The sequence below is a fragment of the Epinephelus fuscoguttatus genome, linkage group LG8 (genome assembly GCF_011397635.1).
Source record: "Epinephelus fuscoguttatus linkage group LG8, E.fuscoguttatus.final_Chr_v1".
Classification (NCBI taxonomy): Eukaryota; Metazoa; Chordata; class Actinopteri; order Perciformes; family Serranidae; genus Epinephelus; species Epinephelus fuscoguttatus.
In genome coordinates this window covers 5,226,636-5,253,331 of record NC_064759.1, presented here as the reverse complement: position 1 = coordinate 5,253,331, position 26,696 = coordinate 5,226,636, and the positions used below count along the sequence as shown (strand labels likewise).

The window sequence follows — 26,696 nt, the reverse complement described above, 5'->3', positions numbered from 1 at the left end:
TGAACGATACGAGTATCGATGTGGAAAACTCAATCGATTTTTAATTTTATTTTTTTTTTTTTTTTCAAATTACCGTAACTCCTCGACCATTTGCGCTATCGACGTAATTCCAACGGATTCTGAAAGCTGATAAACGGAGCTTTCCAGTGACATACAGTACATTACGGTAGCGAGGTCATTACCTGTGGAGGAGGGGAAGGAAGTGAGCACAGCAGGAGGAGGCATGCATTGAAATTAAAAGGGGCATGCAGTGTTTCAGCCTTATGGCCTATTTTTAGCAGGTTTTCTCGTCTTTAAAAACCCAGCGTATACATGCTAATTTTTAGAAAGAAGGGTATTAGTAAAAATAGTAATCACCTATGTCTGACAGGTAACCCTGTATTTGTGTATTTACGCTGCCATGAAGGTTGTTGCTAATTTGGTGCAGTTTTCAGATCAGATTCAGAAGACAGAGCAGGATCTTTTGTAGCAGATCGAACAAATTAGCCCCGAACTCCTCGCAAGGATTCACTATCCATCCATCTCATTTGTTCTCCTTGTTGTTTATATCTTATCTATCTCTAAATGAGCCGCTGCCCCTCCAGGGCGTTCAGATCTTTAACAAGATGGCGCAATCCTTAAACTCCCCGCAGCACTGTGGACATGTATGAGAATACTTCTATGATTCAGATTCAGATTTTCTGAACAGATGGTGAAAAAGGCTGTTGGAAGTAGAGCTGGAGTGAAAACAGTTGCTTATTGGAGGCTGTGGGTGTCTAATGTTTGTGCTAAAGCTGTTATCATCTCTGGAAAATCTTGTGAATGGCCCCCGACACCGTCAGGCAGAACTCGCACAAATTGCCTTCATGTCTTTTGCTTTGATGATTTAGCAGCTAAAAATATCTCAAATTAAAGACGGCTCTTTGTCTGTGTCTTTGTGCTGTGGTGCACCCAGTTCACAACACTGCAGAGTCCAAGATTAACTTCAGCAGAGGTTTGATTATGTAAGTGGTGTTTAAATTTGACTTTGTTATTGACTTTTAAATCTGTTGAGGAGGGAGGGGAGGAAATCTGGCAACTCTCACTTTGTTTTGTGTTGTTCTCTTTTCACTTATTTCCTCCTTTCTCTGTCCTTTTATTTGTTCCTTCAGCCTTTCCTTAGGTTCATTTCCTCACCCTCTCCGAACACCTCCCTCCTGCCTTTATCTTTTATATTCTATAACATACTTTATTATCTATAAATATGTTGTTTCTTTGGTTCCTTCTCCCATTCTTTCTTTTTTTTAACTTGCTTTCCTCCACTTCTACATATCTCAATCTCCGTTCAGTGTTGTTCTCCTCTCTCCATCATCACAGTGTGCACACAGCATTTATCCTGACTCACTGTTTTGTTCGTCCGTTCCTCCTTTTTCCCTCTGCGCTCCCTCCCTCGCTCTCCCACTTATTTTGATAAGAAACACATTATTTGCGGTTGCAGATAAGCAGCAGGCAGCGCCCAGGGAGCGGTGACAGCGGGGGGCGGAGACTCGGTTTGACCTTGACTCCAGTTAGGAGATAAAATACAGACCTATTACTCTCAGAGCGTGCGATTATCTACATTTGCATATCGGGCATCTTACTGGCAGCTGATGGTTAATGAGTGAGTCATTATGTAGGAGGACAAGAAGGGGTTCCCCTCTGAGCTCATTCAGGGCCCTAAATAACCACTGACAGTTTTATAAATTTGAAAACATTTGGAATTTTCTGGCTTTAAAGGTGGTTAACTTTGAAAATCACTACACAGAAGTACTGTGTCAACCAGTGATGTGGTCTTAAAGTTTGTGAGAATTTGTGAGCAGGTGAGATTTTTTTCAAAAGGACACTAAAAGTTGATATGTTTACATGCACTCTATTATTCCACTGTTATTCCAAATATGACAATATTCTGAACATTCCAGCCTTTTGCCGACATTAGCATTTTCTGATTAAGACACAAACGATTTGCCCGTATTGTTCAGGATTTAAAAACATTCTTTGGACGTGTGTACAGCCCATTTGGAATGGGGATGGGCATGAGCGCTCGTTTAGATGTCAGTATACTTCAACGTTCAGAGCACTTGCCGCTGCCCCTCCCACATGTGAACATAACTTTTGTATGTAAATTTTTATTTTTTATTAGTGCTGCCCCCAAACGGTCAACCAAATGTTAGTCGACTAGAAAGGTCACTAGTTGGCAAGATTTCACTGGTCTTGGACTCCAGTCAGACAGGAGTCAGGTTAATCTCCAGGGCTGGTACCTGCGGTTATTCCACAGGCTAGTTAATAACATGTCGGGCAGGAAATCCAAAGTGTGGGATCATTTTGAGAAGGTGAAGGACGAACCCAAGGTGATATGTAAACTCATCTTCATTGGTCGACTACAAACATGACGTATCATGTGAAACATGGAAGTAGCTACATGCCCATTAGCCCACAGCGTCATTAACAGGCAGCTCGCTCAGTGTGTGACGTGCACTTGTAGATAAAATATAGGCCTATATTAATGAAGGTTCATTAGTACGGTTTGTATTTCTCTGTAATGTAGCACAGTGTTAACAATGTTACTGATACTATTCTTTCTCACACCTTCAACTCAAACCACCAAAATATATCATTCAATAATTACATTAATATAATAAACATGCAGGAGACTAGTCCACTGATGGACCTAAATGATGACTATTGGTCAACTAGGAAAATTCTTAGTCGAAGGAAGCCCTACTATATATATATTTATATACTTTCTAAAATGGGTAAAATCTCTTTCTCTGCATCCCTCTCTGTTATCATCATCAACTGCTGCAGTAGTGTGAGCTCTGCAGTGGCCAGGAACAGTTGGTGAGAGTCTGCCTTCATACACATGGACACACACAGTGTCGTGGCTAACTTTTAGCATCATGCAGCTAACATTATTTTGTGGTTATTAAGGCTAATTGAAGCCTGGTTGTTCAATAAATTCATTTTAGATTGCACATGTTTTCCATTGTCGGCCATTTTACATTCCTATTCTTACTTTTTATTTTATTCTCTTTTATTTATTTATTTATTTATTTTTATTTTTATTTTTATTTTTTTTTGCAAGTACTCTATAATATTGAATGCTAGGACTCAAATATTGAAGGTACTTCAAGTGCCCATCTCTAGTTTGGAAAGTGCGTCTCAGTTCAGGTTTTAACCACAGTTTGCAACACACAGCCTCCTGTCTGTTTACGGTCAGCTCTGTATGTTGTACACAAACCAACTCGCCAACAGTTTGAAGGCTGGGGTAGAGATGCATGCCCCAAAAAAAGGCCCACATTCTGGTCTGAAGTAGAAACACAGCAACTTCTAAGCATTATGAAAGAATTGGATATCAACAGGCGTTTGGATATGTGCAAATATCACAACACTGACCTTTTCAAGAAGGTGGTTGAAGGAATGAAAGAGGGAGGCTGTGTTCACACCGTCCAGCAGGTGCACCATCGGTACAAAATTTTTTTTTGGTGCAAAAAAGCAAAATGACACGAGCAGCTCCAGCTGTTCCACTTCTCTATATTTCGATGTGATAAACGACATGTTAATCAGAGTATGCACGGCTGCTTGTAAACAGGAATATTAGTGGACTATTTATTTTCGTCAATGATAAACAGCTTGGCAGGAATATTGACTTTTTTTTAAAATAAACCGGAATATTTTGTGCACGTAAACACAGTGAGTGTCTCTGACCATTAAAATAAAACAGCCCTTTGATCTCCCTGGTGAAGGGTTGTCAGGTGGTCCAGATAGAAAAAACAGAAGAGATGCACTCACTGATGTCCTGGACACGAGTGGAAGAAGTGGGTCGGCGTGACGATGCTGAAAAGTCTGTGGAGTGATCGCTTGAGTGCACATCGTTTGAAAGAGGCACGTCTTTAAGTGCTGACTCCGGTGGGACGGAGCGCCGCTGCCGTATCCGAAGTTAAACCTTCAGCAGAATTGTTTTTTTAACGTAATGAAATATGCATCAGGCTCACTCTTCATTCCACCTCACTTCCCAATACTCAAGGCTGGAGATGGAAATAAGGCAGTCAGGATATGTGTGTTTGCATCTCACTGCGAGAAAAGTATATGAGGAAGTCAAAGCCCTCGGTATATTTATTTACACTTGTGTTGGAGGTTTAAAGAGCCACAAACAGTTGAAGCTTTTTCTTGAGTCCACGTGGTGAAAGTGGTGTTATGCTGTTTGTCCCTTTTCTTCAGTTGCATCTGTTTTTATATTTTGAAGCTGAAGAACTCGTCCTTGCTGATTGTTCTGTTAGTATGTGGGTCAGGCGATTGAGCAGAGCTGCAGTGAGTACTCTGAATACCGCTGGTTTTGTATGACAATGGAGCATTAAAGTGAAAGTGGATGACTCAGCCCCTCCACATCAATGCGGCGGCTGCAGAAGCTGATTGAAGCCAGCAGCCCAGTCAGCCGGCAGCAGCGCACTGTGAGGCTGCTGGTGAGAGAGGAGAGAAGTTTGAGTCTGAACGACAGTTAGGCAGATTGAGTTCAGGATAAGAATGCGCATGATTTGGATGGAGGATGAAGGCAGCGTGGCGTTAATCTGCAGATGGGAGAATTTCTGTGATAAGGCTGATGCATAGATGCAAGACAAGTCTGCTTCCCAGAGGCAGAAGAAAAATGCAAGCAAATCCAGCAGCTTCTCTTTGTGGGCGTCAGACCCAGTAAACATCGACTGCATTTACACGCATAAAATATTCAGTTTTTTGCTCTTATTCTGAAAAAACTATAAGCTGTTTACATGGCTCATGGAATTGAATATTCCACTTATATTCCTGTTCACATGCAGCTGTGAATACTCTGATTACTGTGTCCTATCATGTCATTTATCAGGTCAAAATATAGAGAAGTGTAGGGATATCCTGATCAAGTCTTTTTGCCCCCGAACAGAGTGTTGCACATCTTGAAGGGTGGGCTCATAGGAGACCACCGGACTGTCTCCCAGGGGAGGGGCTGGGGGAGAGAGGGAGATGTCCGGAGTCCGGACGAAGCTCGGTCGGTTCAGAAGCAATTCGGAAGGAGTTAAAAGCAATAAATAAACAGACAAATTGGTGTTTAAAACTGCACGTATTGATAGCAGATCTATTCTCTGAACCAGTCATGGCCTAAAGTGCGGCCATGACTGGTTCTGTTCTCTCCTCTTTCTCGTCACCCCCTCGCTCTGAATGTAGGCATGGACTGTAGCGCTATATGGCGTATACTGCCCCCATCAGTTCCGGAAGAGTCATAGCACCGATTCTTATGCTGGTATCAGTATCTTCTGGTTTTAAAAAAATATGAGTATCGCTGCATTTTTTTCATCATGGAATCAAAAGGTAGCGTGAGTATCGGTTCTCATGACATCACTAGTAGACTATCTGCAGATACTGAGTCCCAATCCAATACTTCTATTTTCTAATAATACAGCTGCACAGTGCACACTTTCAGTAAATTAAAGTAATTAATGTCAGTCCGGTGTAGGCTATAGCCTACGTTTGACAATTGCATAGATATGTAATACATTAAGTAAAAGATTCCCTTCATCTAAGCGGTTCCTTTAAGTTAATAAATTAATTATAAATTAATTGATATAATTTTTTTTTTTTTTTTACAAAATAAAATCTAAAAAACAAACCTTTTTGGCCTTGTGGCTGTCTTAAGGGAATGTCTCTGTCCCAGTAGGCCTCGATCACACAGAAAGCATTTTAGCAGCTGGAGGCGCCTTTTTGCAGCTGTGTTGAATAAGCATGAAGCTTTTTGCTCGCTGTTTTTGTGTTGCTACCGGTTCAAGTTTCTGTGCTCTAGGCGCCTGCCGTTTTTGAACTTCTTGAGTTTAAAAAAACTGTCAACTCAGAGCGGAAGAGCGCTCCGTGTCATGATAAATATATTACTCTTATTGGCCTTTTGCTTGCAGGGTTTTTGTTGCGTTGTGAGGTGAGTGTGGTTGTCGCACTGCTGTCAGTGGCCGCCGTGAAACACCATGCGCCTCAGATGACAGCAAGTGCTCATAATTTTGGTAATTCACAAAAAATAGCCTCATAATGCACTTTACTATCATTTATGGCCTTGGCGTGTGGTGTTTCGCCATGGGCGGGGCTCAGCCTGCTCTTTCACATGTGTGAGAGCTCAGCGGAGTGGAGGAGGGTCGACATCGGCTGTGCTGTTGTACATAAAAGCTTTGCGAGGAAAAACAACAGCCGGCGTAAAACAAGTGATTGGATCATGCTTCATATGAAATGAAATGTGGGCTTTTCTTTTGGATGTTCACATATTCTGAATGCGCTGTGTACATGTCCAAAGAATGCTCCTAAGACCTGACTAATACTGTCATATCCCACATGTTTTACTCAGAATAAGTTGATGCTATTCAGAGTATGCAAATGGATATGCTGTTTACATGATCTGTTTCAAGTTTGGAAAATGATCATATTCGTAATAACAGTGGGATGTTAGTGTGCATGTAAATGTAGTCATTGCGACCTTGGTGCAGCGGTGTGCTTAAATGTTGAAAATAACAGGTCGTGGTAATCCACAGGTCGTTAAAAGAGAGGAGAGGGTGGTACATTGTGGTGATAAAAAATATCTGATGCCCTAAAGAAGATCAGTGATTGGTTGAAAACACAAAGCATGTTAATATAGTTTTTTTTTAAACCCTGGGCTCATATCATATTGTGAACAACGCGTGCTCCTTTGGGCTGACATTAAACCCGACCTCCTCCTGCTCATCATCCTCAGATGTTGGATGATATGTCAGATGTGAGGACATCCTCGGTGACCGTGACGGTGGCTTGAGTTTGAACAGATGTCGGGAGATTAGTCAGGACAAGAGGGGAGAGTCGGGGGGGGGGGGGGGCGAGGAGCAAATCCGGGCTGTTCAGACGATGACACGCTAGATTTGGAGAGGAAGATTTGATGCAGCTGGAACAGAAAGCTGCAAATGGGGAGAGGAGGAGAGGAAAGATACAGAGATTGAGAGAGCGACAAAGACAAGCTTCACTTAGAGGATGTGATTGTTTTGGCTCTGTGTCAGTGGTGAACACCAGACTCTGTGTCGTGTCCATCCTCTCACATTGGACAGATGGGGCTGTGGGTGAGTGGAGGGGTGAGGTTGGGGGGCAGGGTGCTGAGCTGATGAGGAGATGGGTGGGGTTACGGTGTGGCACTGTGGATGGCTTGGCCAACAAAGTCAATATGAGATAAATATACCTTTACATATACATACTATACTACTTTATATCTACATAGAGAGCGGCTCCTCATCTACAGAGATCACCATTTTGCACCACCATGTTTCTACAGTAGCCCAGAACGGACAAATCAAACACTGGCTCTAGGTGGGGACATTCATGTTTGCACGTCAGCCATGATAATAAGAAGCCCAACTGCAATGAGCATATTTGTAAAAACTAGGGAGGCGCGTGATTAGCCATTCTTAATGATTAAACATCCTCCCCCTCACTAGTCGGCACCAGAGTTGTTTAAACCAATTAGTGTTTTATTCATGTACAAAGCCGCTTAACTGTCATGCAGCCGCCTGCCACTAGTGGGTGCTACGGAGCCGTCAGACTGCAGTCCCCCTCCTGCGGTAATGCTCGAGTAGACTGGAGTTTTGTAGGTAGCATGTAGGCTATTCATACTGCGCTGCCTCCCTTTGTGTGCAGCAAGCAGTTGATTGATGTCACCACAGTGAAAATGTTTTCTGAAAGATGAAGTGGCAACAAATCCGGATTAAAGCAGAATATTTTGTTTGAAATGATTACATCAATCTTTTTGTGCGTCTGCACTGGCGATAGCCGTCACGTCCACTTGGACTCAACGATGAACTCATTAGAATTGAATGAATGAATTATTTTTATTTCGGTTACGTACATGTTGATTAACAAAGATTATCTCACACAACTTTTCTCACTGTCAATCACTAAAAACGGAATGTGCGTCCATCTTTGTTTTGATGAACTTCCTGCCAGATGGGACCTCTGCTGACCTCACCAGGAAATAAAGGAAACATCAGCACCATCTAGTGGCCTGAAAAAGCAATTGATTTTATTATTCTAGCAACAAAAGTTGTATTAAAATGTGTACTTGCAAAACTGAATGATGCATTTATGAAAGATCGATACTTGGTGTCTGTGTATTGATACGATATTGCCATGCAAAATATCGCGATACTATGCCGTATCAATTTTTTTAATTTCTCCTCCGCTACAGTATAGAGCCTGCTGATAAAACAATAAATGACCGACAAGATCTTTTGTTTCAAAGATTTGCTTTTCTAGTTTAAAGAAAAAATAAATACATGATGGAATTCAAAATGATCCTAAAAACACCAGAGCACAAAATATACAAATTTACAGCTACATAGTGTTGAATAAAAGTTTCTGTTTGAGACATCATTTACTTCTCAGCATGAAAAAGAATTTCAACGTCCAATCTTTAAGTTCAGCCTCCAAACTAGAGTTAGAATTGTCATCTCTCTGTTGAGCAGGAACATTTTTGATTATCCTGCTCAGCATTAAAATCAGGATTACTTTTTAAAACATGAATCCATCTTTGCTGCACTGGAGCATTTTAACTTATAATATATAATAAAATATATAATATATATATATAAAAATAAATATATAAAATTGCCCTCATTCACACTGCACTGTAAAATTATAGAATAAAACTTGCGTTAATTCTTCAGCATCAAAAAGGAAATCAGTGTAGTCACATCCTGTCCTGGGATAAAGATTTATACACGCTGATCTGAGACAGGAGTGATTTTAGTCACTGTAGTAGTATGAATGTGTCCAAACATTAAGACACACAGCACTCCTCCTTCTGTAAAGTGTTCTTCTCACTTTCAGTCTTCTTTACCTTCTCATCATGTCTCATCTTAGTCATTTCTTCTCCCTCTCAAGCTATTTTCTGTCTCTCTCTCTCTCTCTGTTTATCTCCCTTCCCCCCTGCAGTGAGGCGTTTTTGGCAGGCAGCGCACGTCACATCAGACATTAGCTACAGGGAGCGCTGCTGCTGATGGATGGAGTGAAAGATGGAGGGATTTGGAGGTTTAGGGGAGAGAGAGAGAGGCAGAGGAAAGTGCTGCAAGGTCAAAGCCATGTGACTTCACTTTATTGATTTCATTTACATACTTTATGTATTTTGATACTTTCGATGTATAGGCACATTTTTGAAAAGAAGTCTTCAAAAACCAGCGTAAGACACTAATGATAAAGCTATCCTTTCCGCCAGCACGATACGTGGCCGGTCGCAGTTACTGTTTGACGTCACCTGACAGCAATGAAAGATAAGGTGGGAGAAGTCGACTGAGGATAGCTGGAGTGGAGGTTCAACAACCACCGACCCAGGAGGCCGGTGTTCTCTTCCTGTCAGATTGTATAACCAAACCCCGTTCTTTTTTCCCAAAACCAATTACATGCTTTTGTTGCCTAAACCCTACCGAGTGCGTGTGTTGGCTAAATGTAATCACATGTGTTTGTTGTTGAAGGAAAAAAAAAGTCAATGCATGCTGTTGTACCGATGTAGTGCTTTTATTTTGAAAGAGACTGCATGCAAACTGCACATTACCTGTGAAAACAGAAGTTTATTTTGAAAACAGACAATACATGTAACAGGCTGAAGTTGACACGGCGTCCTAGAATGTCAACAATGGCTTCACAAAAGAAAACGCCACAAAAACAGTAACACTCTTGTGTCACTGTGTGATTCAGCTTTTAGAGATTAAAAAGACAAACATGATTTGATAGCTGAAGCCCTAGAGGTGAAGCCTGACTATACTCTAGCTCTGGAAGAACTCACTGGACCTGTTAAAACCACAGATGATTTGCTGTATGAGCAGAACATTATTATGACGATATCACAGAAGCTTGTGTGAAGTGGAATGGATTGGATTATAAGTGAATTTGTAGTCACTGGCACGTGCCGCTTCCAGAGTTTAAAGACGTCGCAAATCAACTGCGAGTGGCCGTGCCAGAAAACGGATCAGCATCGGTTATAAGAGTCCTGTGAGAGGGTGTCTGGGCTTTTCCAAAGTGCGTTCACAAGTTGTAAATCTTTAACAATTCACCGAAACAACAAAGCAGCATGTCTTATTGCAGGATCCAAATCTTTGTCAAGACCTGCTGTTTTCAGCATGTAAGACGTAGCTTGACGCTTGTTGTTGTTGTTGTTGTTGTTGTTGTTGCTTCCTGTAGCGCAGGGAATTTGGATGACGGAAACATGCAGAGCCGAAACCAGCTGCCGGAGTGCAGGTTTACTACATGGGTCCCAAGAACCAGTCAGAACATATAGAGGACGTCCTTTGTTCCCTGCGACATACAGGCAATGAACACAGATTGACTGTCTCAGGGAGCACTACTATCCATCCAGCCAACCGCCCACATGCACTCAGCACATCTTCAGAGTTTTAACCTCCAAAACTGGCACGCTGTGATTGATCAGCTGTGTGGAGGTGTGAAATGATCCTACTTCTTCTAGTTTTATTTTTTTATCCTTGTCACAAATATTTTCTGACTGTCTGTCCCCAGATTTTTCACGATTATTGTGTTTCGACTCTCGATGTGGTGACTGGCTTTTCACCCCACCGTTAAAGTGTGGCAGTTTGAAACAGCTGTAAACACTGTGGCCTTCTGATGTCATCAGACAACTTGTGAAATGAAGTTTAATAGTTCTATTCTAGCATAACTCGGCCCTCACCGTCTGTTCACACACATGTATACAAAGTCTCTCCTCTCTCTGTGAGTAGTCACATTCACTAACAGTCCTCGTGTAAGAGCTGCGAATGTTAAGTGTAGTTTCTGGTGTTAAAAAGTTTTCTTTGTCACCAATGAAATATTCAGAGCCAACTGAACCTGAACAGAAACTGAGTCCTTGCTGTAACTTTTCCTTTAACTCAGCAGTCCTACTTCTGAGCCTGGAAGTATCTGGGTTAATTTCCCTATTAAAGAGCGTGAAGCGGACATCAGAGGCTGAGGCTGCCTCCCTGCTGGTGAAGTCATGTGCGGTTCGTTCAACCCTGAAGCTCTCTCGCATATCTAGGCCAGCCGCGGTTCGTTCACCTCTCTCCTGGAATAAACAGCGACATCGAATGTGGGTTTGCTGAAGGCTTGGGTTAGTGGGGCATGCTGGGACAGAAAGGATGGCGTCTGTAATAGACTATATTGTCCCGGATCGTGCTGCATCTTTGGAGGAAATTAATTGCCGGACTTGTTCGAGGAGCCGAGATAAAAATAATCAGATTTCCTGAAAATTGGCCGAATCAGGTCACTTTGAATACAGATAGCGTCTCCTCCAAACCTTCGTCCTCCTCTTGTTGACTGTGAGACAAACAGATTTTAGTTTAACCAAGATACAGCCAGCTTTTCAATAATCATCTCAAACAAACACACAGGTTAAGAAACATTTTTCCCTAAAATCCCTGCACTCGCTGGACAAATGGATGTCTGTCTTGATCCTGATGCTTATCTTGAATGTAAAGAGTTTCCTCCCTGAGTTAATGAAGGACAAACGAGTCCATGGTGCTATGTTTCGTTTGTCTGAGTGAGCCTGCTATCATCAATGGGACAATGTGAAGGTCGATGGAAAATCTTTTATGATCTAAAGGCCCATTTTCCCCAGAATGACAGCTCTGACTGATGATGACCCTTCTAACTGTCCTCTCTGTCTGTCCTCCCATCTCTCTTCCTTTGTCTTCCTCTGTCTGCTGTGGCCGTTATGAGCGTTCCACTGAAGGCACAGATAATATAGATTCTATTTTTATATCCTTAAAGCCATTATATTCTGCTTTACATACTTGGGTGGGCAATGTCTCGATTGTACACTGAGCTAGTTCCAGGTGGGTGTGTAAGACGACTGTATTGTGAACAACCACTCTCTGTATTTTGAGAGCGGTTTTGGTGTTTCAGTTCTCGCGCTCTCTCTTACGGCCCTCTTCTTCACAAAAAGAAGAAGAAAAAAGACTCACAAAAATGATGCACCAGACACATCCCTCTGTGTGTCCAGACCCTTCTCTCCTGGGGGATGGTGTGAGCAAGTGAGGTGTTTATTTTTGTACCCGCAGGGCTCCAGACTGCGATTCTGTAGTCACATTTTGTGACCATGCAGCACCAGTGCGACTTGCAAATATGACAGAACTTCAAGATGAAAGTAACAGAGGACTTTTATTTTGACAATGTTAAAGACAATTACACCAGAAACTGATGCAGAAAAGGAACAACTTGGTGCATCAACTGTAACCAGAGTGCAGGAAGTTGTCTGATTGTCTGATTTTCTGTTGAAAGAGAAGCCTCGCCATTGTATACAAACAAACAAATATACAAAAGCATCCTGATTAATATCCAGTAGTTTAGACTTGCACTTGGGCCGATACCGATTTCATTTTTTTCCAAACCACTTTACAGCACACGAGATATTACAATATTTTCTATCTTTGCTTTATTAGAACATTTTAACCAAGATACAACCAGCTTTTCAATAATCATCTCAAACAAACAGGTTAAGAAACATTTTCCTTTTTGCTCAAATATAACTTCAGGTGCAGTATTAAAATAAATAAGTAAAAAAGGCATACATAAATAAAAACAGGTAAATAAAATAATAATTCTTGGTGCATAGCATTTGTGAGTAATTTCTTGAATAGACAAAAAAGTAAAAATATCTCCTGTGTAAAATTCACACAGGTCTTCGGGACGCGCCCGCCAGTAAGCACGTGGACATGCGCATCTTCGGCACGCGGACACGCGCCTCGTCAGTTTCAAACGGCACAGTGCAGCAGTGAGAGCCCTACGGTTCAGTTTAACACGGACAATTGACAACTTTCTCCTTCTCTCTTTCAGAGCATGTGAGCGGAGCGAAGCGGGTGAAAATTTCCGCTCCTCACTCGCAGACCTGTCACTTTGCGCCGCTCGTCCGCTCCGCTTGGTTCTGCGCATTCTTCGCTCCGCTCCGCTCCATCATAAATTTTATCCCGCTCTACTCGCTCACCACTCCGCTCAAAAAAACTGCGTCGTACTACCCTAACCTGTAATCATCTATGTGGAAAGGTGCATTCTGGGTGGGGCATGAGCAACCAGAGCGAAATTGGAGCGAGAGATAAGGCTCCGCTCCACCTTTTAAAAAAAAAAAAAAAAAATAGCTGCTCCTCGCTCCGCTCACATGCTCTGCTTTGTTTTGATGTGTGTGTGCCTGAATGATTTAGGTGAGAAGCCGCTCATGTTTCACTTCCTCACATCGCCCAAGCTGTGAGTTGCACATGTGCGTGTGTGTGTGTGCTGCTGATGTTACACGATGTCAATTATACGGGGCGGCAGGAATTTGACCGGCGTTTTAAATTAGCTTATTTTAAACTGACCGGCCGGCCGCAGGTCATGGCTGATCACGTGAAAACCGGCCTGATTCCGAGCACTGCCGATAAATCAGTGCAAGTCTACAGTAGTTATATAAGTTGCAATGGTTATTTTAACGTTGATAAATCTCTGCAGAATAAGATTTCTGTTATTTGACATTTTTATTGATATTTAATTTTATGAGTTGATTTGCCTGCCGGTGAGGCTTTTTCTTAAATGATGTCCTGGATGAGTTTGTGAACAAAATAGTAGAACAAATATTCAATTTCATCACCCACCTCCTCTTGCACAATTAATGTTCTACCAATGAGGATTGTTTTTCATATATTCCAGTTTCTTTTCTCACCAAAATAGGATGATAAGAATGGTAACTGAAGAATTGATGAGGCAGGTGGATATCACGGTTGGTAAAATCTAACAACAGTGTGTTAAGTCCTTTGTCTTCTTCCATCCTTTTACCATTCTTCTCTTTCAGTTAATAAAATAACAAAGCATGTTTTCTCTCTTTGAGGCTCTCTTGAATAATTAAAGCGCCTGTGGAGCCAAACTGCCTTTTTTTTCCCAGAGACAGACCAAAGGACAGAGAGGGAGCTGCAGCTCAGTGTCTGAAGCTGTGCATTACTTACACATCGACTTCCCTCTGGAGGATCGTCGCTCTGAAAATTTCATGGGCCATGTGCAAAGTGATTAAAATATGATGTAGCAAACGAGAGGAAAAAGAGGTAGGGAGATGCTGAGAAGAAGAGATGGAGAGGAAACAATTAAGCAAGAAACGGAGGGAAAGAGATGTAAAAGGCAGAAATGTGACGAACAAAAGAGATTTAGTGGGATACAGAAAGTGACGGTTGAAGAGAAGAGAGAGAGAATGTGATGGAGGGAGAGATGGCAGCGAGCGACGGAGATGGATGTAATGAGACGGGTGGATAAAGATAGAAACAGACCGGAGAGAAAGTCGAAGAGACAGCATGAGAGATTAAAGGGCCGCAGAGAGAGACACTGATGGAAACACACGATTGAGAGATGGTCAGAAAAACAGTTTGATGGATGTAAGAGGGACAGAGAGGGAGAAAAAAAACAGGAACTATAAGACCAGAAATGGAGAAACGAGAAATGAGAGACTTGAAGGTATTTTTTCACATCAAAGTGTGACGCAGCACTCACACCCTGTTAAAGCAGAACTGACCTGCTGTGGTTTTGACACCTTTCTGCACTAAATTCAGGCCACAGAGAAGCAGCAGTGGCGTCCGCTGTGAACTGTTAAGACACACTGAGATTAAAAGATCACACCAAGATTTAGAGAAACTGCCATGTACACAAACTTTATTGTACTTTTGGTTTTGTTAGTGTGGACAGTTAAGGCACATCTTAATGGCACAGTATGTTATGTTTTAGACAACTGTTTCCTTAACTGTTGCCAGAAAGTTTGAAGAACACTGTCTGAGTCTGGTTCAGTCGGTATTGACAGATGAGGAGATGAAGTCACAGTATGTGCAGTGAAGGATTCTCATTGTTTGCTTGTTCCCAGATTAGCAGTAAACTGTCTTTGCTTGCTATTTGTGGGGAACAAAACCTACAGTCCTCCTTCTGTGTAAAATTTTATTCCAAAATGTATCCAAAGCTAAAATGAGGCTTCAGCAGTTTTAGTAAAATGAATTCCTTCCAAAATTTGTCTTTTTAGTACAAAGTTCCCTCTGTTGTCTCTGTATTTACTCAGATGTTTAATATCTGCTCCTGTCTGACTGCCAGGATGAAAACAAATGTATGTTCTTGGGAACAGTTATTGTTGCTGACTGTCTAGTTTTTGTAGGTTTTTAATAATTTTATTTTTGAGGATACACTGATGTTGAAATTCTGGGCCAAAAATTGAGCATGGCGTTAGTTCAGGCAGGACACGATGTCAAGCTCAGCTCACATGCCTGCTACATCAGCTGATCTCAAACAGCACAATCAACTGATGGAGCAGCTGATTGATGGAAGGGAGTCAGCTGATAGATCACATGATTTCTTTCTTTGCAACCAATTGGCAGATCACATTCAGCAGATCACTGCTCTGGCCTGCCTACTGTTGCTGCTTCTTCTGCAAGCTGCTCTGCAACCTGCCTCCACCCCAGCTCCTCCTTTTCATGCTGTGTCTGACTTATCAATGTCATTTATGTTTGTCATTGATGCTGCTTTGTTCTGTTCCTGGGGGTCTTTGCAGCTGCTCTTCTTGCTTTAGGCTTTCCATTTAGGCGAATGGAAGGGCAGGGATGTGTGCTCACTCTGCCTCAGGCTTTCCTTGTTTGCATGTGGAAGGGCAGGAAGGTGTGCTCTCTGCCTATGTCTTTCCTCATTTGCACATGGAAGGGCAGAGAGGTGTGCTATCTCTTCCTCAGGCTTTCCTAGTTTGTGCGTGGAAGGGCAGAGAGGCCCCAGAACAGAGTCATACTACCAAATATAATACTGCAAATGGAAATAAAGTTTCCTCTGACTAAAATGTTCCTGACTGAACTGATGTTTTGCTCTCTGCCAGCCTCTGTTGCTTGGCTGTGCTATTTCAGTGGGAGGCGACTGTGGGAATGAGAAAAGAACCTTTTAAAGAAATTAGGCGTTCTCACCACAATAAGTGATTGGTCAATCAGACACACGCCAAATTAAGCACCAACTCCACAACTCCACCAGTTTCTCCTTCTTTTTCACAGTAAAGGAGAACCAAGGCTAGTTTACGTTCTTGCGTCTCCCTGAATCCCCTAGAAACCAGAAGAGTGGAGGCTGTCGTAGATCAGAGCAGATTAAAGCTCATGGCTTTGGAATCACATATTTGACTATATCAAACACATGGGTTTAATGTTCAGGTGTCCACATAGTTTTGGCCACATAGTGTAACTGTTCAGTGACGTGAACATAAATCGTACCTAATTAAACTGTGAGCTGACAATGTGACAAACTTTATAATTCCTTTCTGACTTCCTGCATTTTTTATTTCCCTCCGCTCGTCTCTCTCCCTCCTTTCATCCTCTCCATCTTCTCTCTCCTCCTGCGCTGTCGGCTTTGAATGATGACTGCATTGATGTTTTACTTGCCTGTTGCGGACATGTTGACGCTGCAGTGGAAAACTAGGACGAAGAGAAAAAAGCTGAAGCTTTATTCTCAGGCAGTATTTAGCTGTTTGTTGTTGTGCTCTATTTGTTCTGTAGTGTCTGAAAATAAGACGCTGTGCTTCAAACGTGCTTTTATTTTGTGCATGTCGGTCTCACTTATAAAACTTGAGGAAGATGGACAAAGTTTTGCTTTTAAAAGAATAAACACGGTCACCAGTCAAAGCTAATGTGAGTGGTTTTTAATGAAGTCTGGTGAAGGATGGAATTTTAAATTGGAAATTGTTTATTTGGGAGACATTAACGTGACCAAGCAGAGCGTTTGAATGTTAGTGCTGACAGAGTGAGGGAGGCTGGGCGGTGGGTGAGCACGTGCTTGATGGGTTTCTCGTGGGCAATGTGACAAGAGAAGAAGAGGAGGTAGAGGAGGAAAACAAGAGTGAAACTGTGCAGCACGAGTGGCCTTGTGAGGCTGTAATGATGAGACGGGTGACAAACAGAAAAACAACTCAGATCTTTTTTCACAACTTTAATCAGACAGACAGTCGCCACAGCAGCCTCATCATTTCCTCTTTAGACAGGAGGGAGAGGGAGGCTGTCACTTCAATATTGTGCAGGTCTGTTTTGTTGACCTGTTTTAACTACGCTAACTACCTCGTCCTCTTCTTACCTCACATTGCATTTGTCTTCAGGATTCTCTGAACTGAAGACACCCTCTCTCGTGGTCATCTCTTTGAGCTGCATCGTTGACCTCAGTCTTTCTTTGGGTGGCTCCCTCTCTCGTCTCCATGCTTTATTATTTTCCCGTTCTATGAAAAACACCATCTGATCAGTGACATGTCACACCTGCTGTACATTTCACAAATTAAGCAGCTCATTTTATCGTTGTTAAATTTGAGCCACAGATATACTGTTAAATGTTACGCTGTTAAAAAGGCTGAAGTGAACGGACAGTAGCACAGAGGACAGGAGACATCAGGGTAGATAACACATTCAGTCAGCATGGAACACAAAGATGAACACATGACAGCAACAAGGCAGAGGTTGTTTGTGTCTTGCTGCGCTGGCATGTTGACGACCATCGATAATGACATTACACAGAGCATGTGGTGATGTCAGAGCGTCTACAGACTGGGGGTGGACAGATTCTGGATCTGTGTTCTAAGGCTGCTCATGACTGACACATTTATGTGTTCATAGTTCATGTTGCATCGACTGCATCAGTTTAGTGTAGAGTTGTTGCCATTAGGGTTGCAGCAGTGTGGACTCTCACAGTATGATAACCGTCTCAGAAGATATTTCGGTTTCAGGGTTAGGGTTATGTTTGTGGGAAAAGTCTCCACAAATGTACAAAGTATGATAACCGTCAACTTTTATATCACAGTATACCTTAAAACCAGTATATCGCTGATCAGGTGCTAGCTCAGGTATCGGTGAGCACAGGAGTCCAGTATACTCTGAAACTTCAGACACCACTGATTTTAATAAATAAACATCAAAGTGGTCTCACACCAGAATAAAAACACATATTGTCTCATAGTAGGAGTGTGTCATTTCATCTCCTTCATAATAACACTGGTGTAACTTTTAATATCTTATGAAAAGTTCATATCGTGATACTCTCAATATTTCCACTTGCTGACATTTGACACACTGTTACCCACGGCAACGACAAGCATGGCTGAAAGCCGAATTATTATCGACTCTGCGGTGGCTCCAAAAAGAGGAGCAGCTTCAGGAGTGTGGAATAAACTGTGGCGTCCAGAATGTTTTATGAACAGCCCCGGACTTCTCAGACTCTTTTAGTGACTTACCGCTCAGAGGGAACTCATTCAGCGGCTCCTCTGGCAGCAGCACAGCGTCTCTCGCTCTCCTCTCTTGCCGTGCACACAGGTGTCCGTGTCGTCAAGTGATTTTGTCATAAACCTTTGGTAATAATCATTGCAAACCTGTAATTTTATGTCACAAAATTTGAAAACTTGAGAAATAAATACTGTTATAAAACTTTGGAATTTAGATGTTGACTGGTACCTCACATGAACCCAAATTTGTATCCAAGACTTTTTCAGTGTGACTAATGCACACCTGTATACTCATCTCATGGTTATTAATTTAATCTGTAAAGTTGCTGTGTCGACTCTGTCTGAGTCCCTGCTGAACTCCTGTAGAGATGGAGACACAGAAACAAACAGCGAAGTTTATTCAGCCGGCATAAAGTGGGTCAGTAAAATCAACTCCTGATTTAATATTCAGTCGCCTGTTTTCAGCTGCTTCAAATTCATGTTATTCTGTCTCTCTGTGCAATTCTTTGCACTCTGGTTTATTTATTTCTCCACTTCTCGCTGAGTTCTTCCTGAGTCGAGCCTTTCGCTTCAAAACTTCAGAAAAGTTGTCAGACTTTGAGAGAGAGAGGTGAGCTGGGAATTACCGCAGCACATCGCTGATGATTCATCACATTTACATGATGCTTTTAGAGAAGTTTGAGTTCCTGTACTGTGCGTTACATTTACATACTCACTCATCCTCTCTCAGTGTGTCAGTCACACAGAAACAACTTATTCTGGGTGAGAATCAGCTGCAGTTTACACATCAGAGGAGGAAAGGAGAGGATTATCTTAATGCTGCTGACACCATCCTGCGCGCACACACACACACACACACACACACACACACACACACACACACACACACACACATGCTCGGGTTTTGTGTGATGGAATGTCCTGAATACAGTAGGACTGAAGGCTCATGAATATCTGCAGGACAGATGATTCAGCACAGCATCATTAACTCTTCCTGCCCTCAGCTGTAGGAAACAAAATCTAATTTGTGCACTCTGGCAGGTCTTGTCTTTGTGACACGAGTTGTGACAAGTGACAAAAAATGTCCTGGTCGATGTGAAATACAGCCTGTTAACTTCCATTTCTCCATCATAGAGAGTGTAAAAGATTTTAAGCTACAACGAATAGTCCGACAGTCGGCTAGCTGATTGACACAATATTAAGTGGCAACAATATTGAAAATGTAATAATACTTTGTCATTTTTTAAGAAAAAAAGTTGGTTGTTGCTGGCTTCATGCTTGATAAATACGCTAAATATCCACGCAGCGACTCCCAAACTGCTGCTGTTTACAAGTGAACTCATGAAGACTTCAGCCAGAGCTGCGTTCACTGACCTGCAGAAACCTCCGAGTTTAGAGAGGGGACACAGAATGATACAAAGGGACACAAATCAACACAAGCAAACACGGTTTGCTGCAGTTAGTTATTTGCAGCTCGAGGTTGTTACCGTGTTCATGCAGTGTGAATAGCATATAAATCAAACATACATCATATATACGTCCCATCTTTGTGAATGCAATATCTCATGAAAGCCTTGAGGGAATTTCTTCATATATGGCACAAACGTTCACTTGGACTCAACAATGAACTTTTAGATTTTGGTGGTCAAAGGTCAAGGTCACTGTGACCTTGTCTGTCTCACTGTCGTGAACATGATGTCTCAAGAAGAACCTTGAGGGAATTTCGTCAAATTTAGCACAAACGTCAACTTAGACTCAACACAGAACTGATTAGTTTTTGGAGGTCAAAGGTCAAGATCACTGTGACCTTGTATGTCTCATTCTTGTGAATGTGATATCTCAAGCACACCTGGTGATTTTCTTTTCAAATTTGGCACAAACGTCTACTTAGGCTCAACAGTGAACTGGTGGGATTTAGTTAATCAAAGGTTGATGTCAGGTTTAGTTTAAGTTCAGTTTTGTCTGTGAGCTAACGCTACCTCCAGTAGCTAACGTGCAAAGCTGTTACAAATCAATTAGTGAGACCGTAAATCTTTTTGTCACTTTATAATAACTGTCGCTGCATTAGAAACTTTAGTTTTTTTTAAATATCTTATTGAAGCGTGGGTTGAGGTGGTTGTTGAGCTTTCGGTCTGTTGGACCTTCATCAGAACATTCATGAGGCAAAAGTAGACAGGCAGGTAGAAGTAATGACCCTCAGTCTAATTAATGGCAGTGTGCAACACATCTGTGCACAGCCCTGGTGGTAGAAGCTCCACCTCCTGGGAGTTGTAGTTTTTAAGTACTGAATAGCAAACTGTGAGGCATACAAGTGGAAGCCATACTTGTCTTGTCATACAATACCAGAATTCAAAAAAGGGTTGCAACACACTGAATACAGAAAACCATATAAAATCACAACGCACCTTATAACAGTGTCAGACAATCACAATTTCATCCCATAGTAAATGGGGCTTTGAGAGGCATCAGGCTAAAGACATCGCTAATCAGAGATCCACAAATCTATAAAACACACATCTCAAAACCAAAGTAGATTAAGGACTATGAAAGGGATCAAGTAAGAACCATTATTAATCACAGACCCCAAATTTTATAAAAATGGAAAACATCTCTGATTGATAGAAACAGAAAATTGTCATTTAATTTGCAGCAGAACAGCATGAACATGAGTGAACCAGAGGAGGAAACAACAGTGTGTCCTTCAAAAGTTCTCCGACCTCGTCACGACGTCTGTGTCCCTGAACTGGGACACAGTTTGTGTCTCTGTATCTCTTCCACACAGACTCACAGACAGACAGTGTGAGCCCTCAGTTTGCAGCTGTAACAGCTGGACTGAATGTCAGTGTGAGTGTTTCAGACTGGAGGCTGCAGCAGCACTGAACTCTCACGGCCTCTCTGTGGTTTTCATCAGCCTGCGGCATTTGGCTCTGAGCGCTGCAGCTCATGTTGAACATGAGCTAACGTGATAGACAGGAAACAGTTTTTACTATTTCTGTCATTGTTTTTCTACGCTCACTTCATCTGTCACGGTTTTATTTACAGCCCTCTGTACGATCACATGACAGACAGCTGGGCCTTATGATGATCCCGCAAGAGATAGAAATGTTTCTGGTGGTGATTTTACAGTTTCATTTTTACCAAGGTCTCTTTTTCCTTTATCTCTCAGTAATAAATGAGCAGCTTTATGGTGATGTTAGATTTGAAAGATTAGTTAGTCGACTGAAAAAAAATCACCACTTTCAGACGTTTAAAGGATTGATCAATGATTCTAGAAAATAATCGACAGAATAATCAATAATTCAAAAAGTGAACTTAAGATGTATTTTCCCAAAACAAAGAGATTATGTAAAGTTATGTGTTGTACAAAAAATAAAAGCTGCTCTGTGGATGAAGAGCTGATGGTGTGCAGCTCCACAGTGGATTCATGGGTTTGTTGGAGAGTTGGGTGTGAATGTTAGAGGAGGCCTGTGGGAGTGAATTTACAGCTGAGCTGTGAACATTAAGCTGGTTTCATAACCACATGATGTTTCTTTATTATTGCAGCTGAATCACTGATGTAACATGTAGAAAGAGGTTTTCTCCAGTGCTCCATGAATCAAGATGAAGACTGAATATCCCTGAGTATACAGTAGATGAAAAAGAGGCCCGCAGGCTTAATAATGGAGACGATGTGTTTTCTTCAGGCACCAACAAACAGGTTATTACAGGAACTGAAAAGGATCCATTGGATTTTCAAATAATAAAAGTTTCTCCAGGTAACCTCAGTCAGAAATCACCCAGAATGACTTTAAAATTTAAATCCAGAGAAATCCTGCAGAGAAATGCAACAGCACAACTGCTCTGTGATGCTCTTTACCACAGTCGTCCAATGATTCGTCACTGAACTGACGGTGATGATGATGGACGACCTCCCTGTGTGTGTCCAGGCCCAGCTGGAGGCCCAGAAGGCCACTCAGGACTTCCAGAGAGCCACCGAGGTCCTACGGGCGGCGAAGGAGACCATCTCCCTGGCCGAGCAGAGACTCCTGGAGGAGGACAACAGGCAGTTTGACTCCGCCTGGCAAGAGATGCTGAACCACGCCACCCAGCGGGTGAGAAGGGGGGAAAGTGGAAGCGGACGTGAAAAACAGAAGAAGATTGTTTTAGTTTTCTTTGCAGAATATTTTAGCTGCATTTATCTGACATTGTTTGAATGAACACATGCATTTATGGGACAGTCTGTGTAGCCTCTTGGTCTTGCTGCTCATTTATTTAACAAAATACATCAGGCAGTTGATGGCACTTTTGAAGGGCTGCAGATTATAAAACATATTCTAACCTCAGTGTGAGGCTAGTGTGGCTGATGCTGAGCTCTGATTGGCTGTTACAGGTGATGGAGGCGGAGCACACGAAGACGAGAAGCGAGCTGGTGCACAAGGAGACGGCGGCCAAATATACGGCAGCAATCGGCCGCATGAAGCAGCTGGAGAAGAAACTCAAACGCACCATCAACAAGTCCAAGTAAGAGTCACACTGCAGTGACATCAAGTTTAACTGCTTACTCTCTCCGCCAAAGAGGTCGGGGTCATTTATCAAACAGTGTGTAGGAGAAGTTTCAAAAAGTATTCAACAGTTTCTACAATCAGGCCTCCACCTCACCATCTGCGCCGCCAATTTCCCATCTCCAAAACATTGGTAAGCATGGGTCAAATATTCTCCCATCATTTTATCGATAACATCTTTTCCGCGGGAGGTGGCGGACGCCTCTTTCAGGCCTCGTTTTGTGCGTACCCAGTGTTTATAAATGAGTCCTCAGGTCTCCGGTTTTCATGAAACTTGGTGGAGAGGTGAAGCATTGGTCAAGGGAGAACCCATTCTGGAGTGCATCCAAATCATGGGGCGATACACAAGTTTTCCTTTCATTAATATGGTGAGATCAGACATTTGACCTTGTTGGAGGTCTGTGCTCTCTGACTGCTCCTCCAGTTAATGTAACAGAGAGGGAAATAAAGTGGACTAACATGAGCTCTGGCAGCCATTTTGGCATTTTCACTTGTAAAACCTGACGAGATTATGAGAAGGAAGTTGAAGTATTTCAAGAAAAAGGCAACAATGAAGATGCAATTTTACCAAAAGAAAAAAACTTTCCCTACTTTGACACACATGGCTAAATGTTTGCCAATTATATGACTTCCACAGTCATGAAATTCCTGGAAAAGTTGTGAAATTAGAAAAAGGGTTTTCCAGGCCTGGAAATGGTTTGGGATTAACAGAATATTTTTGACGTACATTGTTTTGGTGATTGTTAAAGATATGTCCATAAAATTACCAAAGCACATTGATCATTATGCAAAATACATTCCTTGGGACATGACAACAATCAACCCTAATTTATTAAGTTGTCATACGTTCAGGTTCAGGCCACGTTACAAAACAATCATGAGGCACGTCTATAAAACAATCGTTCATTTAACAGGAAATAAATGCATACAGATTTGTCAAAATTATAATCCAAACTTATGTCAAAATGCACTGACGTCTATATGATCATCAGTTTTCTATCACCCCCAAAAGAAAACCGCAGACTATTTAGTGTATTGGAGCCACGCTGCAGTCACACAGCTCCAGTTTCCAGCTGGGCCTTGTCTTTGTTCTTTGCTGGACTGGTATGTGGTCACAGCGAGGTACCGAGCTGCAGAGCCTCTAAACCAGACTGTCAGCGCACGGCTGACTGCTGCTGGGTGACGTCAGCCAGATGTTGAGCTGCAGACAGAGAAATAAATCCCCCATCACCATGATGTCATCAGCTCTAGTCCCTCGGGATTAATTGTTAGACCCTGGAGATTCCAGACAATCACTCTCTGTCCTTCAGACCTGAATGAATCAGTCTCAAGAAATGAAACTGTCTGTAAGCAGAGGATGTGGTCTCTGGTTTTCCGAGCAGCAGATCCAGCTGTTCCACGTGATGTGGTTTTTGTACCTGAGCGCTTTTTCAAAAGCAGGTTGCTCTTCTCTTTTCAGCTGAAAGTGACTTCTCTCTGGAACTTCCCCCAGACGTCTCTTTATTTGAAGCATTCAGGTGTTAAAGGGAAGTCTGGTTGAATCTGAGTCTGTCACGAGGTGATGCCCACCTGCAGAATCACAAGTTTACCGAAATTATTTGGCGAAACCAGGTGACGTCTTTAAGATGAAAATATAGTGAATAAAAACTCAAATTCTCCTCTGTGATATTCCCCCTTGCCTTTCAGTGTTTCCGCAAAAGACTGGGCTCATTTCCAACTCGTATTTAACACTGAGGGAAACAAAACTACCATTTATTCATATTAAAAAATACCCAAAGTCGACTGCTGCCCTTCACAGAGCAGCTGCACTGATCAAAATCATGTTTGTTGTGTAAAACATGTTTGAGTCCTTTACTGATTTGTCACTAAGATACATTTTTAAACACATTTTAAAAATGTGCATAGATATAAAAGTACTATTCATTTGGTGATTGTGTTTTGCATGCATACAAATTTTGTTTTCTGCTGCTGGAAAAAGAAACTGATCGGCACAGTTTGGAGTAAATGAAGCTCAGGAAATGATTCTGATGTTGGAAATGCAAATGAGCAGCCTGGTTCCTTCCACAAAGAAGCAGAAATGAAACAACACAGTTTGCACGGCAGGATATTTTGTATTTGAACCGTTTTATCATCACAAACTAAAAACTGTAAATCATCTGCTGTAAATTGAAACCACAAACACTCAAACCCTCATTAACTGCGCACAGATGGAGCCAGTGTGAGCTCAGTTAATGAAGGTGCAGACCTGCAGTGAGGATGACATCACATCTCTCTCTCTCTCTGTCTGTCTGTCGCCTTTCAGAGACCTTCACAGTTCAGAGTGTGTTTGGAGCTCAGGGTTCAGTGTCTGAACTGAACCTTCAGTGAAACATAGTTTAAATAACGAGATGTTACATAACACCCTCCCTCAGTCCTCACGTCTGTACGCCATCAATCAGAGCCTGTGGACGCCGTGTCAGCCTCCGACTGTTACTGATGATTTCAGGCAGAAGTGCATCTCTGGTAAATGTACAGACAGTGACACATTAACAGTATCTAAAAAGTATTTAAAAGGTAAAGTGATAATCCAGAACAGGGCTCGCTGTGTCTCACTGAACAGAATATACTTTACATTAAATTTCCTGCTGTTATTCCAATTGTGATCATTTACAGTGTCAGAGCTTTATTTTCTCTTAAATCGGGAACACCTAAAAATGAAAATGCAGCCATTATCTACTCACCCATATGCCGAGGGAGGCTCAGGTGAAGTTTCAGAGTCCTCACAACACTTGCAGAGATCCAAGTGGAGAGGAGGTAGCAACACAACGCCACCTAATGGAGGCTGACAAACGTCCAAAAACACACAAAAAAAAACACATAATTGAAACCACAAAATATCTCCATACTGCTCGTCCGTTCTTTTGGAAAAACGTCATTTGAACTCTGTTTTTAGCCTCATTGTGGTACACAGACAAGCAGTTAGAGCTACAGGCTACAGTGAGGCTAAAAACAGAGTTCAAATGACTCTAAAACTTCACCAGAGCCTCCCTCGGCATATGGGTGAGTAGATAATGGCTGAATTTCATTTTTGGGTGCACTATCCCTTTAAATTTAATCTTCAGCAGCATTAAAACCCCTAAAGTGTATGAAATGTTATACATAAATAACGTTTACATAATCATGATTTAGTGAGCAGCAGTCAAAGTTAATCCTGAGGTTTGGTTTTGATTATGAAGAATTTAAAGGGACAGTTCACCCAAAAATCAAGAATCCCTGTTTTTCCTCTGATCTGTCTAGATTGCTGTGGTGAGTTGTCAGGTGTTGGAGGTATCAGCCATAGAGATGTCTGTCTTCGGCACTCCAAAAAAATACATTTTAAAAACTTGACATCGATGTCTCTCTGCTGAAATCATGACCCGGTTACTCAAGATAATCCACAGACCTTGTTGGGAGCAGTTTCATGTTGGAACTATTTTCTTTCTACCAAACTACTGCTGCCAGCTGTATCGCCACACAGCAGGAAGTGGTGAAGGTCACTACAGTGCACAGCTATTTAAAAGCCATTTTCTTGTATATGCATGGGTTATGATGCTAGAGTTGCATGTCAGCCACTATAATGTAGCGTGTCATGCCACACACTGCCACCCACTGGTTAGTCATTGGAAGTGCAACACAAATCTCTTAAAACCAAATGTGCAGCTCAGGAATCTCTTACCAGTCCTCCTTAAGCAGGCGCCCCCTGCAGGTGAATAAAATGTGGTCACATCAAGTAACATCTAGGGAGTAATGCAGTCGTTAAAATGTCCAAGTATTGTTTTTATACTGGGAGGAAATCAATCATCCATTGACTACACTGGATATCAGGCATCGCTGACATAACATTGACTATTGTTTCGGCAACTTTGTTGATCCTGAAAAAACTTGATCTGCACTGACTTTTACTCGTAGTGGAT

At 42.0% G+C, this 26,696-nt stretch overlaps 1 protein-coding gene across 1 annotated transcript in view; it reads left to right on the top strand.

The window, feature by feature from the left end:
• sh3bp5b (SH3-domain binding protein 5b (BTK-associated)) overlaps positions 1 to 26,696 on the top strand; it is a 67,205-nt gene that overhangs the window by 25,011 nt on the left and 15,498 nt on the right. The window contains exons 4-5 of the mRNA XM_049582775.1: positions 22,150 to 22,314; positions 22,593 to 22,723. Of these exons, the coding sequence (XP_049438732.1) occupies positions 22,150 to 22,314; positions 22,593 to 22,723 (296 nt within the window). The remainder of the gene's footprint in view (positions 1 to 22,149; positions 22,315 to 22,592; positions 22,724 to 26,696) is intronic.